At 43.7% G+C, this 14,471-nt stretch overlaps 1 protein-coding gene across 4 annotated transcripts in view; it reads right to left on the reverse strand.

Moving 5' to 3' along the window:
• CPED1 (cadherin like and PC-esterase domain containing 1) overlaps positions 1 to 14,471 on the reverse strand; it is a 116,164-nt gene that overhangs the window by 40,478 nt on the left and 61,215 nt on the right. For 3 of the 4 annotated variants that reach the window (XM_035127142.3, XM_088652073.1, XM_088652072.1), the window contains 6 exons: positions 13,889 to 14,058; positions 11,488 to 11,544; positions 10,060 to 10,124; positions 8,132 to 8,176; positions 7,290 to 7,476; positions 5,863 to 6,031 (listed from right to left, as the gene is read on the reverse strand). In XM_035127142.3, the coding sequence (XP_034983033.3) occupies positions 5,863 to 6,031; positions 7,290 to 7,476; positions 8,132 to 8,176; positions 10,060 to 10,124; positions 11,488 to 11,544; positions 13,889 to 14,058 (693 nt within the window). The remainder of the gene's footprint in view (positions 1 to 5,862; positions 6,032 to 7,289; positions 7,477 to 8,131; positions 8,177 to 10,059; positions 10,125 to 11,487; positions 11,545 to 13,888; positions 14,059 to 14,471) is intronic. The other variant, XM_035127144.3, reaches the window with a different exon arrangement.

Consider the following 14,471-nt stretch of genomic DNA (forward strand, 5'->3'; position numbering starts at 1 on the left):
GTAGGATATGATGCTCTATAGTATAAGCACAAAAGAAGGAGCAGGAGGAGGCCAGGAAGATTAGAAGACATTCATGAGAAATAACTGAATTGTTGCAAGCTGCCCAACGTAGCCAGGACTCTGCCATAACGAGGAATGAGATCATAGCTAATTATAAGTGTCTCATCCTTGCGAGGAGAACAGATGAGGAAAGGCTAAAAGCCATACAAAAAAAAGGAGCTTAAATAGAATTTAAATTAGCTAAGTGACACACAGAGTTAATCCTTCCTCAGCCTGCTGCCCATTAATGAAAATAGTCTGCTGATGTCATTTCATTCATTTGTGACCCAACTGCAAAAACAGACTCAGCATTCTTAAAGTCTGAGCTTTCAGGGCTGGGGTAGGTTTACAGCAAAATGGACAAAAGTAGACGAGGAAATCTGCTTCAGAAACCAGGCTGTCCCCTTCTTATAAATATTTCAAGGAACCAACGAAAGCAACAAGGAAAATATTTCAGATCAATTGTTGGGCGAGTCCTTGCCTAGATTCATACATGGCTTTCATTTAATGGATTTTGAACACTTTAAACTGTATCCATGGCCCCTATTAGAAGAGAAAACGATGCACTTTTTGGGCGAGTTGAATAGCATATATAAGGCAAGCAGCACTATTTGGCTGAAAGGAATCATTTTGGAGAAGCAATACATCAGCCGTGAGCATTATTAGTGATAACCTCCTGGTTTGGACAACCACTGGCCGCCCTGTTCTTGCTGGGCTTCCAAGCCTATCCATCCCAGCCAGTATGGCCAAGGGTTCGGTATCGTGGGAGTTATATTCCCAAGATCTTGAAGGTCACAAGTTGCCCAGTCTTGTTCTACTCTCTGAAAGGATTGCCACATCTCCCTTCTGTGGGATGTAATCCATTGGTGCAGTCAAATGCAACATTCCTTATATTCCTAGAGTGGCCACAGGCAGGGGGACACCCAGTCAGTGTAACTTCCTGTTCCACTGGTCTGGAGCATCCTCCCCCCCCCCTGCATGTGATCTGGTTGGTGGGCATGGCTCTGGCTGACTCCATAAAAGAGCCGAGTCATGCAGCCATTTTCTCAGTCTATTTTGTCTTTCTATTGTCTTCATTCTTGCAGTATTCCTAATGTAATTTTACTGTCTGCTGGCTCTCAGCCAGCAGCACATGAGTTCAGTTTCCACACTTGTACCAAGTAAAGCCTGCCTTTCAGGGATCATATCGTGAACTAAAATGTGAGTAAACTTGTTGTTACTTTACTCAGAAAGACTCTTGTGTCTTTATTCTTTCAGGAGGTATAAAAGGGGACACCAGGAAATAATCTTAACTAAGGGATTCAAATGACTCTGCAAACTAGCTTCTAGCTAAATTGATGTTCTGCTACATCACTTACTAGCGTGAGTGCAGGGTAATACTTATTCAATATATCATTTCCTTCTATCTTTAACATTCCCACAACTTCCCCTTGCCCTTTTTGTGCTGCTGTTGTTCCTCATTCCTGAGTGTCTTGTGTCATGATTTTCAGAAGAAGGCAATGAGGCTTAATGTCCTGTAGACATTATACAACTCAACTGCTTCATTTCTTTCCGGAAGAACACAGTGTTCTAGTGATCGTTAAGAGGAGCCCTACTGGACCTATTTATTCACAGGTTGTAACGGTGCTAAGGATGCTTCCACGAGTCACGACGCACGACTACCTTGAGTAATATCTACAAGGCTTTATTTTACAACTATGTACAAGACAGAGCGAAAATGTCCATGACTGTTCAGTCTGAGTCAGAATCTGGAAGTGCCGGATGGCGAGACTTTCTCCAGCATAGTAGCCTTGGTGCCCTGAGTCTCCTCATTGCTGGGGAGAAGGAGCAATGGTGGTCCCCTCCCCTCCTGAACTACTCAACTGTTGACTGGGCTCTTGGGCCACTGACCCCTCCCCTTTCGCAGTGCTCTGATCTGATGCTCCAGACCTTCCCCGGCGGAGTTCTGAGCTGTCAGCGTCCCTAACCCCTTGCGACGCCTCTCCAGGCTCCGCGCTACTCTCTGAGCGATGCTCCCACCTGTCAGCATCTCGGAGCCCCTGCACCATCCGGCTGAGCTCTTTGCTGACCACTGGTGGTTCCCTTACACAGGTCCACCTAGGTCCGCATCCTATTTTTACCAGTGGCCAGTCATGTGGATCCAGAAATCCTGCAATGGTTGATGCCCATCCTCAATGTATGTTCTCCAGAACATTAGAGGTATCAGCCTCTGAGCAGTATTTGTCTTCATCCACCTCGATGCACTTGTGCAATTCTTTTAAAAAGCCAACTAAGCAAGGAGCTACCTCTACATCCTGTATCTACATAAGAATCACGTGTACAAGTTACAGTACATGTGTGGGATTTTGGGAGTGCTGCTGACCAGGTGAATTTGATGCTTTTATAAGGGAGGTTCTCGTTCAGCCATTCAGCATTTGTGGAATAAACTTAAAATATTTCCAGAATGTTCAAAAGGGACCAACGTGATGTTCTGCCCTGGTGGTGGGATAGCTGAACATACTTTTTCCGTGCCAAAAAGTGAGCTGCAAGAAATGGCACGCAATGACTACACAAGAGGATACTAAGATTCCACCTACCTTGCCAAATAATTAGAGAAGGGACAGAAAATGGCACATATCAATTTAGAAGGCACTGGAGCAGAGAAAGAGAAGTGTGCACTTTTTTGTTAATTAATGGGGACACTTAATTTTTTTGGGGGGGGGAATTTAATTATTATTTTTAAGGGCTATAATCAGTTATTCAGTGATGCAGGCCGAGAAAACAACAACAATGCTTATATGGGCTTCTTAAGCGTAGCATTTTTATTCTATTACTTCCTAGACTAGTGACTTTAGGTTGCATCCAATCAAGTCATACTCAAAGTAGGCCCATTTATATCAATAGATTTCATTGGGTCTAAAAGGTAAAGGGACCCCTGACCATTAGGTCCAGTCGTGACCGACTCTGGGGTTGCGCGCTCATCTCACATTATTGGCCGAGGGAGCCGGCGTATAGCTTCCAGGTCATGTGGCCAGCATGACAAAGCCGCTTCTGGCAAACCAGAGCAGCACACGGAAACACCATTTACCTTTCTGCTTGGAGCGGTACCTATTCATCTACTTGCATTTTGACGTGCTTTCGAACTGCGAGGTTGGCAGGAGCTGGGACCAAGCAACGGGAGCTCACCCCGTCACAGGGTTTCGAACCGCCGACCTTCTGATCAGCAAGCCCTAGGCTCAGTGGTTTACCCCACAGCGCCACCTGGGTCCTTCATTGGGTCTACTCTAACTTAATTGGACAATTCAGAATCTTGTTTTGGAGACCACTCTACTGAGGATTAATTTAATATTTGCAACATGTGAAGAGAATTGCAAGGTAATTACACAAGTCTTTCCAAACTGTTTACTTCAATATCTCCTTTCATGTGCCTCTTACACAGTTACTACAAAATTATTTGAAATACAATGCTGGAAATATGGAGCCGAAGCTGTAATTGCATTTTTTTTTCTTCCTGAGAGAGAGACACACATTTTAAACAATCTAAAGGAAACCCAGCATAAACCCTACAGCCACCTCTTAATTTACAGGGAACCTTCTACAAGTCGGTCTAATGCAAACAACTCTTAAAATGCCATCGTAGGCTCAACAGTTTATTCCCCGACTAATTTGCTTTTAATGAGGATATTATGGGTACTGTAAGAAAGAGAAATAGCAGTAATTTGGTGCTCTTAAGGGCTGTGCTGTGCAGCTTTGGAACTGCACACTTCTTCGCTGAATAGCCTTGAACTTAATCCAGGATTACTCAAATGCATGAGAATTGTTGGCAGACTGGAAACAACATCCCTAGCTCTCCCTTTGTGTTGCAGCCTTCATCAGGGTATCAGCTTGCAGTGAAACTTGAATATCCTAACGGGATTAGACATGAAAGAGAAGAGTCTCAGGATTGGGCTTTCAACTGAAACCCCCGCTGTGAGAAAGACCACACCACTGTCTTTGACCTTTTCCTTCCTATGCATGAGCCCAGTTGTGCCTAGCTGAGGGTCTAAAGAAGACCCCGCCCGTTTGCTCTCTGTTTATCCTTTTGCTCCTAGAACAGGTGTCTGGTTACTAAAGAGAAAAGGCATGGAAGCCTCTGATCTCTGGCACAGGCAAAGCCCGCCAGCATGAGTAATGTGCTTCAGAACTGGGGAAAAAAATACGCCGTCACTACAGTATTCAAGCTATGGGGAAGTTCTCGTGTGCAAACAGCACCTTATTTGCCTGCTGCCTCTCTAAACTCTGAAAGCAATCATTAGGCACTTTAATAATATATAATGAATGGGATGGCTTGTTCCCGTGAATACAAATACTGGCCGGGATCCAAGGATCTAGCTCAGGCACACCCAAATGTCTGGGCATGCCCCGCAGGAGTTTTGGCTTTCGGCCTTTAAATAGCAGGCTGCTGCGGTGCATCGCAAAACTGCTTTGGGAATTCCTTCATTTTCAAAGCAGTTTGCAGTGTCTCATGGGGGCCTGCTGTTCACAAGATGCAAGCCCAAAGGTCCCCTGGGTACATGGAAATAGAAACACGTTTGAAGCTGCATGCTGCACGCTTACAATTTGCACAGATGTTCCTGTTCTTCTCCTGAAAGGCCTTAAGTCCGGACTGCTATAACACAATATGAACTGAAGCAACGTTTGGACAATGAAGTGTGTGTATTAATCCAAAGTCAATCACTTTAGTAAAATGGCTAGACAAGTGACACCTTCCCTCCCTCCTCTCTAATGGTTTTCACCTGCACAGTGAGTGAGTTTTGAAGAAATGGCACAAGAATCTGCCTTGTATCAAGCCAGACCATTAGAACATAAGAAGAGGCTGCCGGATCAGGCCAATGGCTCATTTAGTCCAGCATCCTGTTCTCACAATGCTTGGACTACTGCAATGCGCTCTGTGTGGGGCTACCTTTGAAGGTGACCTGAAAACTACAACTAATCCAGAATGCGGCAGCTAGACTGGTGACTGGGAGCAGCCGCCGAGACCACATAACACCGGTCCTGAAAGACTTACACTGGTTCCCAGAACGTTTCCGAGCACAATTAAAAGTGCTGGTGCTAACCTTTAAAGCCCTAAACGGCCTCAGCCCAGTATACCTGAAGGAGCGTCTCCACCCCTATCCTTCAGCCTGGACACTGAGGTCCAGCTCCGAGGGCCTTCTGGTAGTTCCCTAACTGCGAGATGTGAGGTTACAGGGAACCAAGCAGAGGGCCTTCTCGGTGGTGGCGCCTGCCCTGTGGAATGCCCTCCCATCAGATGTCAAGGAAATAAGCAACTATCGAGTTTTAGAAGACATCTGACGGCAGCCCCGTTTAGGGAAGTTTTTAAAGTTTTAGGTTTTATCGTGTTTTTAATATTCTGTTGGGAGCTGCCCAGAGTGGCTGGGGTATAAAATTATTATTATTATTATTATTATTATTATTATTATTATTATTAACCTGGAACCGTCCAAAATTATTTGATTCTATGATCAATTGCACAGCACATGTCCTACTGTTGCAGTATGGACAGACATAAAAGGGACTATCCAAGCACTCAATCATCCACATGCAACATGGAGTTGCTTTTGAGGACTTGCAAAAGTAGGAAGCCTCCGAAGCAGTTTGGAACTGAGACATATGCCCCAGGAAGAAGAAAAAGGATTGACTGAAACTGCGGAGGCAAGTGAACACATGCGATCCACAGACAACAGAGAGGAGATACTAAAACATTAAAGGACAATTTGATTCCTTTGCTGGAGAAGAATGCATGAAGCAACAAGGGTTGTACATGCGAAATTACTACTACTATTCCTCAAAATCAAACAGTACCTGCACAAAGCCACACACCATAAAGTCGTCAAACAATGGCAAGCTTGGGCGGTCTTCTCGGTAAATGATGATTTTGTACATGCTCACAACCTCGTGGAGTGATTGAGATCTATCTGTTACCAGGATATTTATTCTGTTTATTCCTAGTCCAAGAGGGTAATTTGCAACACTGTTTTAAAAAAGCACAATAGCAAGAAAATATCAGTGAAAAGTAGAGCAACCTGTGCACTTTATAGCTTATCATCGGAGGCCATAAAAACTTTTTTTTTAAAAAAAGATTATAGATGAACTGAAGGTTTATCTGATGATAGCAGCTTTGTCTTTCTGCCCCTCTGTTCTCATTAACATTCCCAATGCTCTTTTAGCTCTATATTCCTGGATTTGAGATCTCCTGGATTCCTCAATCTACGCATGCACAACCAGTTCTGACCCAATTGGACATGGCTACAAGTCTACAGCGTGATGCAAGCTGGGTTCATTATGCATAGCTGGGGACCTTGTTTCTGGAGGGCTCTGGGCTATGTACAGTCTACCTGTTCTGCAACTTGTACATGCATAGGGAGTCATTAACATAGCCAGGTCAAAGCCTGCTGCGGCAAATCTGCAGACACATCAAGTCATAGGGTAAAAAAAAGGGTAAAGGACCCCAAGACAGTTAAGTCCAGTCAAAGGTGACTATGGGGTTGCTGCCCTCATCTTGCTTTTAGGCCGAAGGAGCTGGTGTTTGTCCACAGACAGCTTTTTGGGTCATGTGACCAGCATGACTAAAGCACTTCTGGCACAACGGAACACCATGACGGGAGCCAGAGTGCACGGAAACGCCATTTACCTTCCCGCCGCAGCGATACCTATTTATCTACTTACACTGACGTGCTTTCGAACTGCTAGGTTGGCAGAAGCTGGGACAGAGCAACGGGAGCACAGTCCGTCACGGGGATTCGAACCACCAACCTTCTGATTGGCAAGCCCAAGAGTCTCAGTGGTTTAGACCACAGCGCCACCCACGTCCCTATACATCAAGTTATATGAAGAGCACCATAGCATCAGGGCCAATTTATTGGAGCAAACTGCCCCACAAGGCTGCTTAAAGGGGCACCTTAGAAGCTGTGTCACTTGACAAATCTTCCATGTGAAGCAGCATGCTCTTCTCCATGCGAACTACCAAACCAGTTAGGGATAGTATGGAGGAATCTGCTACAGCAGGCCTTCCTAAGAGGCAAGTCTACTGAGTGATGGACAACTAAGACATTGCTGGAGCAGATCCACCGAAATCAATATCCTTATGTCCATTAAAGGTGATAAGTCTTATCTGACTATAGCTTACTTGGATTTCAGCCACATTGTCTTATCACTAGGATTTGTGTGTGTTTGTGTTGTTGTTTTTTAACTCCATGTCTTTTGAATAATAGCCCACTCTCCCAAAATACCTTGGTCCGTTCTTCTCATCCAGGTGGGCTTCACAGCGACAGTTTGCAGGTTCTGCTCTAATCTTTATTGTCACCACATCAAATGGGACTTCAGAGTAGTATTCCTTGATTTTTGGGTCAAAATTAGGATTCAAATCCAAATGTGGATTGGTGAAGATCTGCTTGATATGAGGCAGGGAATCTTTATCTGTTACAAAAAGGGAAACCAATTTTTTAAATAAGCAATTGGGCATTATCAATGGCTTGACTCCTTATTCTTGGCCAAATTCTATTCCCTTCTGTCAGGCATTAATTTTTTTATCTGCATATGAAAGTGGATTTTAAAAAACCAGGTTTTAAATACAGATCCCAAATGCCTCATTATGCATGATCAAGCTTTCTTTAGCACCTCAGCCCAGGACTAATTGCAGCCATCAGCAGCCATTAACACCCATCTACAGGTTTACCACTCCCATCAGCCCATCTCCCATTCCCACCCACCCCCACCACCCTCTGTATATATATAGGGTCTGACACTTCTGTTTCTAGTGTATCTGAAGAAGTGTGCATGCACACGAAAGCTCATACCAAAATATAAACTTAGTTGGTCTTTAAGGTGCTACTGAAGGAATTTTTTTAATTTGCAAGGTAGTTACCATATTGGAAGGAGACAGAAAGTAGATGATGTTTTGTTTCCTTATAGGTCTATAAATCCATCATTAGTATTTCTCAGTGCCTAAATATTTATTTTACCCAAGCAACTAGTGAAAGCAGAAATCATCCTCCAAAACGATTACATGAATACAGCGTGCAATTTTGTTGAATGAGCGCCACCTATTGCCAAAATCTTAGGTTTGACTTACCATGACTGCAGTGTATTCCTTCAGCCAGATTTAAAAAACGCAAACCTAGAGGATAAACAAATACAATTCAGGATGGTTTGTGATACCTCCACTACATACGTCTGCATCTGAGAAGAAGAAAAAAATCATAGGGTTGCCATATTTTTTGCAAAATCACCATTTTTGAGCTACTTTTATGGAAAATCTGCAAGAATGGATTTTCCCGGATGTTTTCCTGCCCAGACACTGCAGCCAACTGCAGTATTCCAGATATGTCCGGGATGTATTGCAACCCTAAAATATCATGGCAAATAACTCTGCCAGTATCTGCAGAACAACCATGTCAGTTATAAAACATTTCTGATTATCATGGCCAAAAGCCACAGAGAGACCAATATGATAGAAATGGAGTGTACTTTTCCTAAATGTATTTCAAGAGGCAACAGCCTTAGAAGGAATAAATGGACAGCCTTATTCAAAGAGGGAAGAAAAGCACTGTGTAGGGCCATTTTAGTGGTAGGGGAAATAAAATGTTGAAGTAAGGGATTCATGCAATAACATCACAAACACCATCCAAAATGTGTTCATGGCACCAGAACAGTCACATTTCCCACTCTAAATAACCAAGAATGGTCAGGATGGAATCTGTATTTATGACAGCACTCAAGTGACTACTGTTAAGCCCCGTCTTGTGCCCAATCACTTTGCCCGGCGGTGCTGTGGCCCATAGATTGCAGCAAAATACTGGGCAAATGTTTTTGCTCAGCATCTTCTCTGTGTGATGGGCCCATGGGAAAAAGCTGTCCCATGAGCCCTTGCTGCAGGGGGGGGGAGCAAAAAGCCTATATAAGACTGCTTCCCTTGGAGCTCACAGCCATTTTGCTTTGAGAGCTTCCTGCCTGCCTACCCTCGGGTTAGAGCCTTCACTGAGCAAGTTTGGGTCGCTGGTTGAAAGGGCCAGAAAGGATTCCCCCCCCCCTCTCAAGCTGATGGGCACTTGGTTGGTTCCCTGCCCCCCACTTTCCCTCAGTGAATTAATGGCTTCCCTTCGTTAGGCGGAAGAACGTTGTTTGTGGGAGGAAATAGCATTGGGAAAGATCAACATAGTATAGGGGGGGCATAAGGGGCCTGAGGGGAGGATTGACCACAGCAAAACCCAAGTGTGGTTTCAGTATCTCCCTGGTCCCCCATGAGACCCTGCTTACTTGGCTTGCACCACGACAAGGTTCAGCACTGGCCGACTCCTGTCGTACAGGTTTGGAGTGATTCAAACCCAAAGCCAGGAGATCCATTCCATCAACATGGGGCTTGTGGAATGATGGACTGATCCTGGGACCCAATGCCATGCCAACCCTTGCCCTGTCTGCTGCTCTCAATAAAGTTTTGGCCTGGTTTTAGCCCATCACCTTTGTACAGTCTAGTTATTTTGCTGCTCTCATGGGTCACATAATGCACCTGCCTGGGCAAATGGCAATCTCCTTGAGGCAATTCTACTTGGCTGCAACAGTTTGGCTACATGGCCTTCACATACCTGCCAAGTTCCTCTCTGAAAAATAAGGGACCGGACCGGAAGTAGCATACCGGAAGTAGCGTGGCAGCCATTTTGGAACTGGGCGGAGCATGCTCAGAAGTGACTTTTGATGCTGCTGTGCCCAGTTCCAAAATAGCCGCCGCACCAGAAGTCGCGCTGCAGCCATTTTGGAACTGGGCAGAGCAGCATCAAAAGTCGCTTCCGAGCATGCTCCGCCCAGTTCCAAAATGGCCACCGTGCCAGAATAAACCAGGAAAAAAGAAAAAAATACGTTTTTTTGGGCTGGGGACAGCTGGAAAAACGGGGGTTTCCCAGGGAAAACGGGAGACTTGGCAGCTATGCCTTCATATTGCTCCGCCCATAAGTGATCCCCGCCCCCTTGCAAATAGAATGAGAGAGAGAATACAAACTTTATTACCTTCATGTTTTTCTCTAATTGTAGAATATCTTGTTTTCATGCCACCCTTCTCTGAGTAACCAGTCCTAATGATGAAATAGCAAGGAGATTTCTAAGCTAACAAGTGCAAGGAAAGAAAACATCTGCATACAATACTGCTGTGAGGTTTCTTCCCCCTCCCCTTACTCGCCCCCCCCCCCAAGTACTTTCCTTTCACTCAAATTCTTTTGGTAACTGCTGACATTAATAAAATGGAAGAAGCTAATCTGGAATAGTAAAGGAACCCATAAAGGAAATAGAGCTTGACCTTTGTAGATGGTCTTTGCTCCAATAATCTTTATAGGGAAAGATAATATAATTTAATCTAGCATGGATCATATATATTTTTCATGGTATCCCATTAATAATGGTTTAAAAATTCATTCAGTGAAAAGTTCCCATTGCATATGCAAAATTGACATTTGCCGGTTTTTGCCAGAGGCTTGACTTTCTCTACAGTGTTGAGACAAAAAAAAAGTTGTCACCATCATGTTCTGCTTCTGAGTTTCTAAAATATGTGAATGCTGGACCGCGTGATCAAATTCTGCTACGCAGTTCTGATGACCCTAATCACTGCTACTGATAAATGATTCACAGAAGCGAACAAATGAGGTTCCCTAGGAGGGACTCGCCGCTGTGCAACCGCCACTCAGTTCAACAGGACTTGTAGGAGAAGTTTGTACACACTCAGGTGATGCAAATGGAGGTTGTGCAGTGACTGTATCTGTGCCCATTATTCCCTTGGCACCGGTTCTCCCAAGGTGCTCATGCGACTGCTTTATTATTATTATTATTATTATTATTATTATTATTATTATTATTATTGATGCGGATGGCGCTGTGGTCTAAACCACCGAGCCTCTTGGGCTTGCTGATCAGAAGGTCGGCGGTTCGAATCCCCGCGACGGGGTGAGCTCCCGTTGCTCTGTCCCAGCTCCTGCCAGTCTAGCAGTTTGAAAGCATACCAGTGCAAGTAGATAAATAGGTACAGCTGCAGCGGGAAGGTAAACACCATTTCCGTGTGCTCTGGTTTCTTTCACAGTGTTTTGTTGGGAAGCAGTTTAGTCCTGCTGGCCACATGACCCAGAAAGCTGTCTGTGGACAAACGCTGGCTCCCTTGGCCTGAAGCAAGATGAGCTCTGTACACCATAGTTGCCTTATTATTATTATTATTATTATTATATACCACCCTCCATCAATAGATCTCAGGGCAGTTCATAGCATAAAAATACAAGATAAAACCACAAAATAAGAATAAGCATGGCTTATAAATTTGCTTTATACTATTACTACTACTTCTTGTTGTTGTTGTTGTTGCTGCTGTTTTATTTATACCCCGCCCATCTGGCTGGGTTTCCCCAGCCACTCTAGGCAACTTTCACATATAAACGCATGCTTTTAAATTCTCACCTAAGGCTTGACCGTTTGGTTTTCATCCAAGACACGTTTCTGGAATCCTTGTTTTGCCTGTGGAAAGAGTAAAATAATTCTTAAAAGTCCTTGATTCATAGTGCTAGAAGTGTAAGGACTGAATGGGAACATCTTTGCCTTGTCCAATTGCAAAGAAACATTGGTCTAATATTAGGAATGTGATTTACAGAACCAAGTCTCATGGATCCTATGGGATTCTTCTTGTCTTACACATACGCTATAGACGTTCTCAATGATTGCTATCTTATAGCAGTGAACTGCATTCCTTTGTGGGTAATAAGCCTAAGCCAAACGCGGTCATGAACACTCTACTTACTGATTTCACACACAAACCCACCCCCTACTACAATGCGAATTGTGGAAAAACTGCTCGTTCACTCTAACGGGAGATATTATTTAAATTACAGTATCAATGTCTATTTGGTTTAGTTGTATAGTTGCCACTGATCAGTCTTTGGCTACCTTTTATCAGAATGATTCCCCCCCCCCCCCGAAGCAAAGAAACTAGACACAATTTTATGCCACACAATAATAATAATAATAATAATAATAATAATAATAATAATAATAATAATATATTACAGTATTTATACCCCGCCCATCTGGCTGGGTTTCCCCAGCCACTCTGGGCGGCTTCCAACAGAAAAATAAAACACAGTAATCTATTAAACATTAAAAGCCTCCCTGAACAGGGCTGCCTTCAGATGTCTTCTAAAAGTCTGGTAGTTGTTTTATTCTTTGACATCTGTTGGGAGATGTCACCAATGTTGGGTGGGGTTTATTTGGGGGGCGGGGCGGGGCAGAGATGTCATTTAAAGCTCCTTTTGTGAAATCTTCAAAAAACATTTTAAAATGACCATTAAATGGATGCTATACTCTTTACTATACTCTATACTTTTTCTGAGCAGCAATGATATGTACTGGGCGAACACAGAGAATTGCAAGATTGTTATGCCAACCTAATTTATTAGAGTTTGGTGTGTTAGCACTGCTTGGTATTCTTGGAAAAACAGGCCCTGGATCAGATCAATCTTGTCTCCTTTCCGTTTATTTGATTTTTCTCCCTTGCTTTTCCTGCCTAGAAAACACCTCAAACTCTGTTAAAACTGCTAAAAAGTTCCATTTAAGCACACAGACACACACAATAGTTGGCACTCTAATCTAATGGATTACTGAAGATAATGAGCCAGAACTGGAACTCAAATGACAACTCCATTGTAGCCCTAGATATTGGATATTGATATGTAATGGGTCATTGTGTCTAGCTGTTAACTAGAAGTGGTTTGAAGCCACCCAGGGATAGCTGTGCACAGGATTCCTGGATTGCAGGGGGCTGGACCAGATGCTGAGCAAGCTATTGGACCTGCGACCCACGGCTCTGAGAGAAAGCCAAATGAGGTTCCTCCTAGCGGATAGGGACAAGGACGTTACTGCCCCAGTGGCTTCCTTTTTAACCTCCATCTTACCCAAAAGGGTTCTTAATGAATCATCCCTCTAGGGCAGGCGTTGTCAACCTGGTCCCTACCACCCACTAGTGGCCATTTCAGGATTCTAGGTAGGCAGTAGGGGGTTCTACGGCACAAGCTGAATCCTCCTTCCATCCAGCACTGGTGGGCGGTAAGGAAATTTTACCATCAAGAAAGATGTATTAGTGGGCGGTAGGTATAAAAACCATAAAGAAGGCTGATCGCCGAAGAATTGATGCTTTTGAATTGTGGTGCTGGAGGAGACTCTTGAGAGTCCCATGGACTGCAAGAAGATCAAACCTATCCATTCTTCAGGAAATCAGCCCTGAGTGCTCACTGGAAGGACAGATCGTGAAACTGAGGCTCCAATACTTTGGCCACCTCATGAGAAGAGAAGACTCCCTGGAAAAGACCCTGATGCTGGGAAAGATGGAGGGCACAAGGAGAAGGCGACGGCAGAGGATTAGATGGTTGGATAGTGTTCTCGAAGCCACCAACATGAGTCTGACCAAACTGCGGGAGGCAGTGCAAGACAGGAGTGCCTGGCGTGCTCTGGTCCATGGGGTCACGAAGAGTCAGACACAACTGAACAATTAAACAGCAGCAGCGGCAGCAACAACAACAACAGGTATAAAAAGGTTGACTACCCCTGCTCTAGGGAATAGGTGAAGCTAAACAATTGGGGACCTTGTGATCCTCGACAGCCTCACTCCTGTTCCTTTTAAATTTATCCCGGTGTTTTGAAATGTTTTAACTCTTAATGCCAATAAAGGCATTTGTATTTATATTTGACTAGATGACTCTAGGGGTCCCTTCCAACTGTATGATTCAATGCAATGAAGTGTATCATTCTCGAAGTCCAAAGCATGGAAAAAATCTCTAAACCCAGAAATAGGATCGAATTGCCACCTTACCCCTTTGGAAGGTTTGCACCTGGTACTTTGTTAATGATGTGCAACTGTTCAAGTAAATTTGAAAGGAGCCAATGCACAGTCAGGATCGAGCCAAGTTTTTCCCCTGGATTCACCATGCGATAAAGGTCATGCATCAAAAAATGGGTCTTGGGAACAGTGGAGGGGAACAGCTGAAAGGAAAAAAAGCAAATGTGGATCAGATTAGTAAAGACATGCAGTTGATTTACAGTTGTAGAAATATTTATAGACTGCTTAATCATAAAACTCAATAATAATAATAATAATAATAATAATAATAATAATAATTTTATTACTTATACCCTGCCCATCTGGGTAAGCCTCCCCAGCCACTCTGGGTGTCTTCCAACAGAATATTAGAAACACAATAAAACCATCAAACACTAAAAACTTCCCTAAACAGGGCTGCCTTCAGATGTCTTCTAAAAGTCAGGTAGTTGTTTATGTGGTGTACATAGTTTAATTACCAATAAACCGGTTAAAGCCACAAAGCTGTTTTTAAAAATACGTAAAATAATTATCAATAGAACGCAAAATCAGTAAATCTTTTAAAGCAAATAGAGCT

The sequence above is a fragment of the Zootoca vivipara genome, chromosome 9, assembly GCF_965207765.1.
Source record: "Zootoca vivipara chromosome 9, rZooViv2.hap1.1, whole genome shotgun sequence".
NCBI lineage: Eukaryota > Metazoa > Chordata > Lepidosauria > Squamata > Lacertidae > Zootoca > Zootoca vivipara.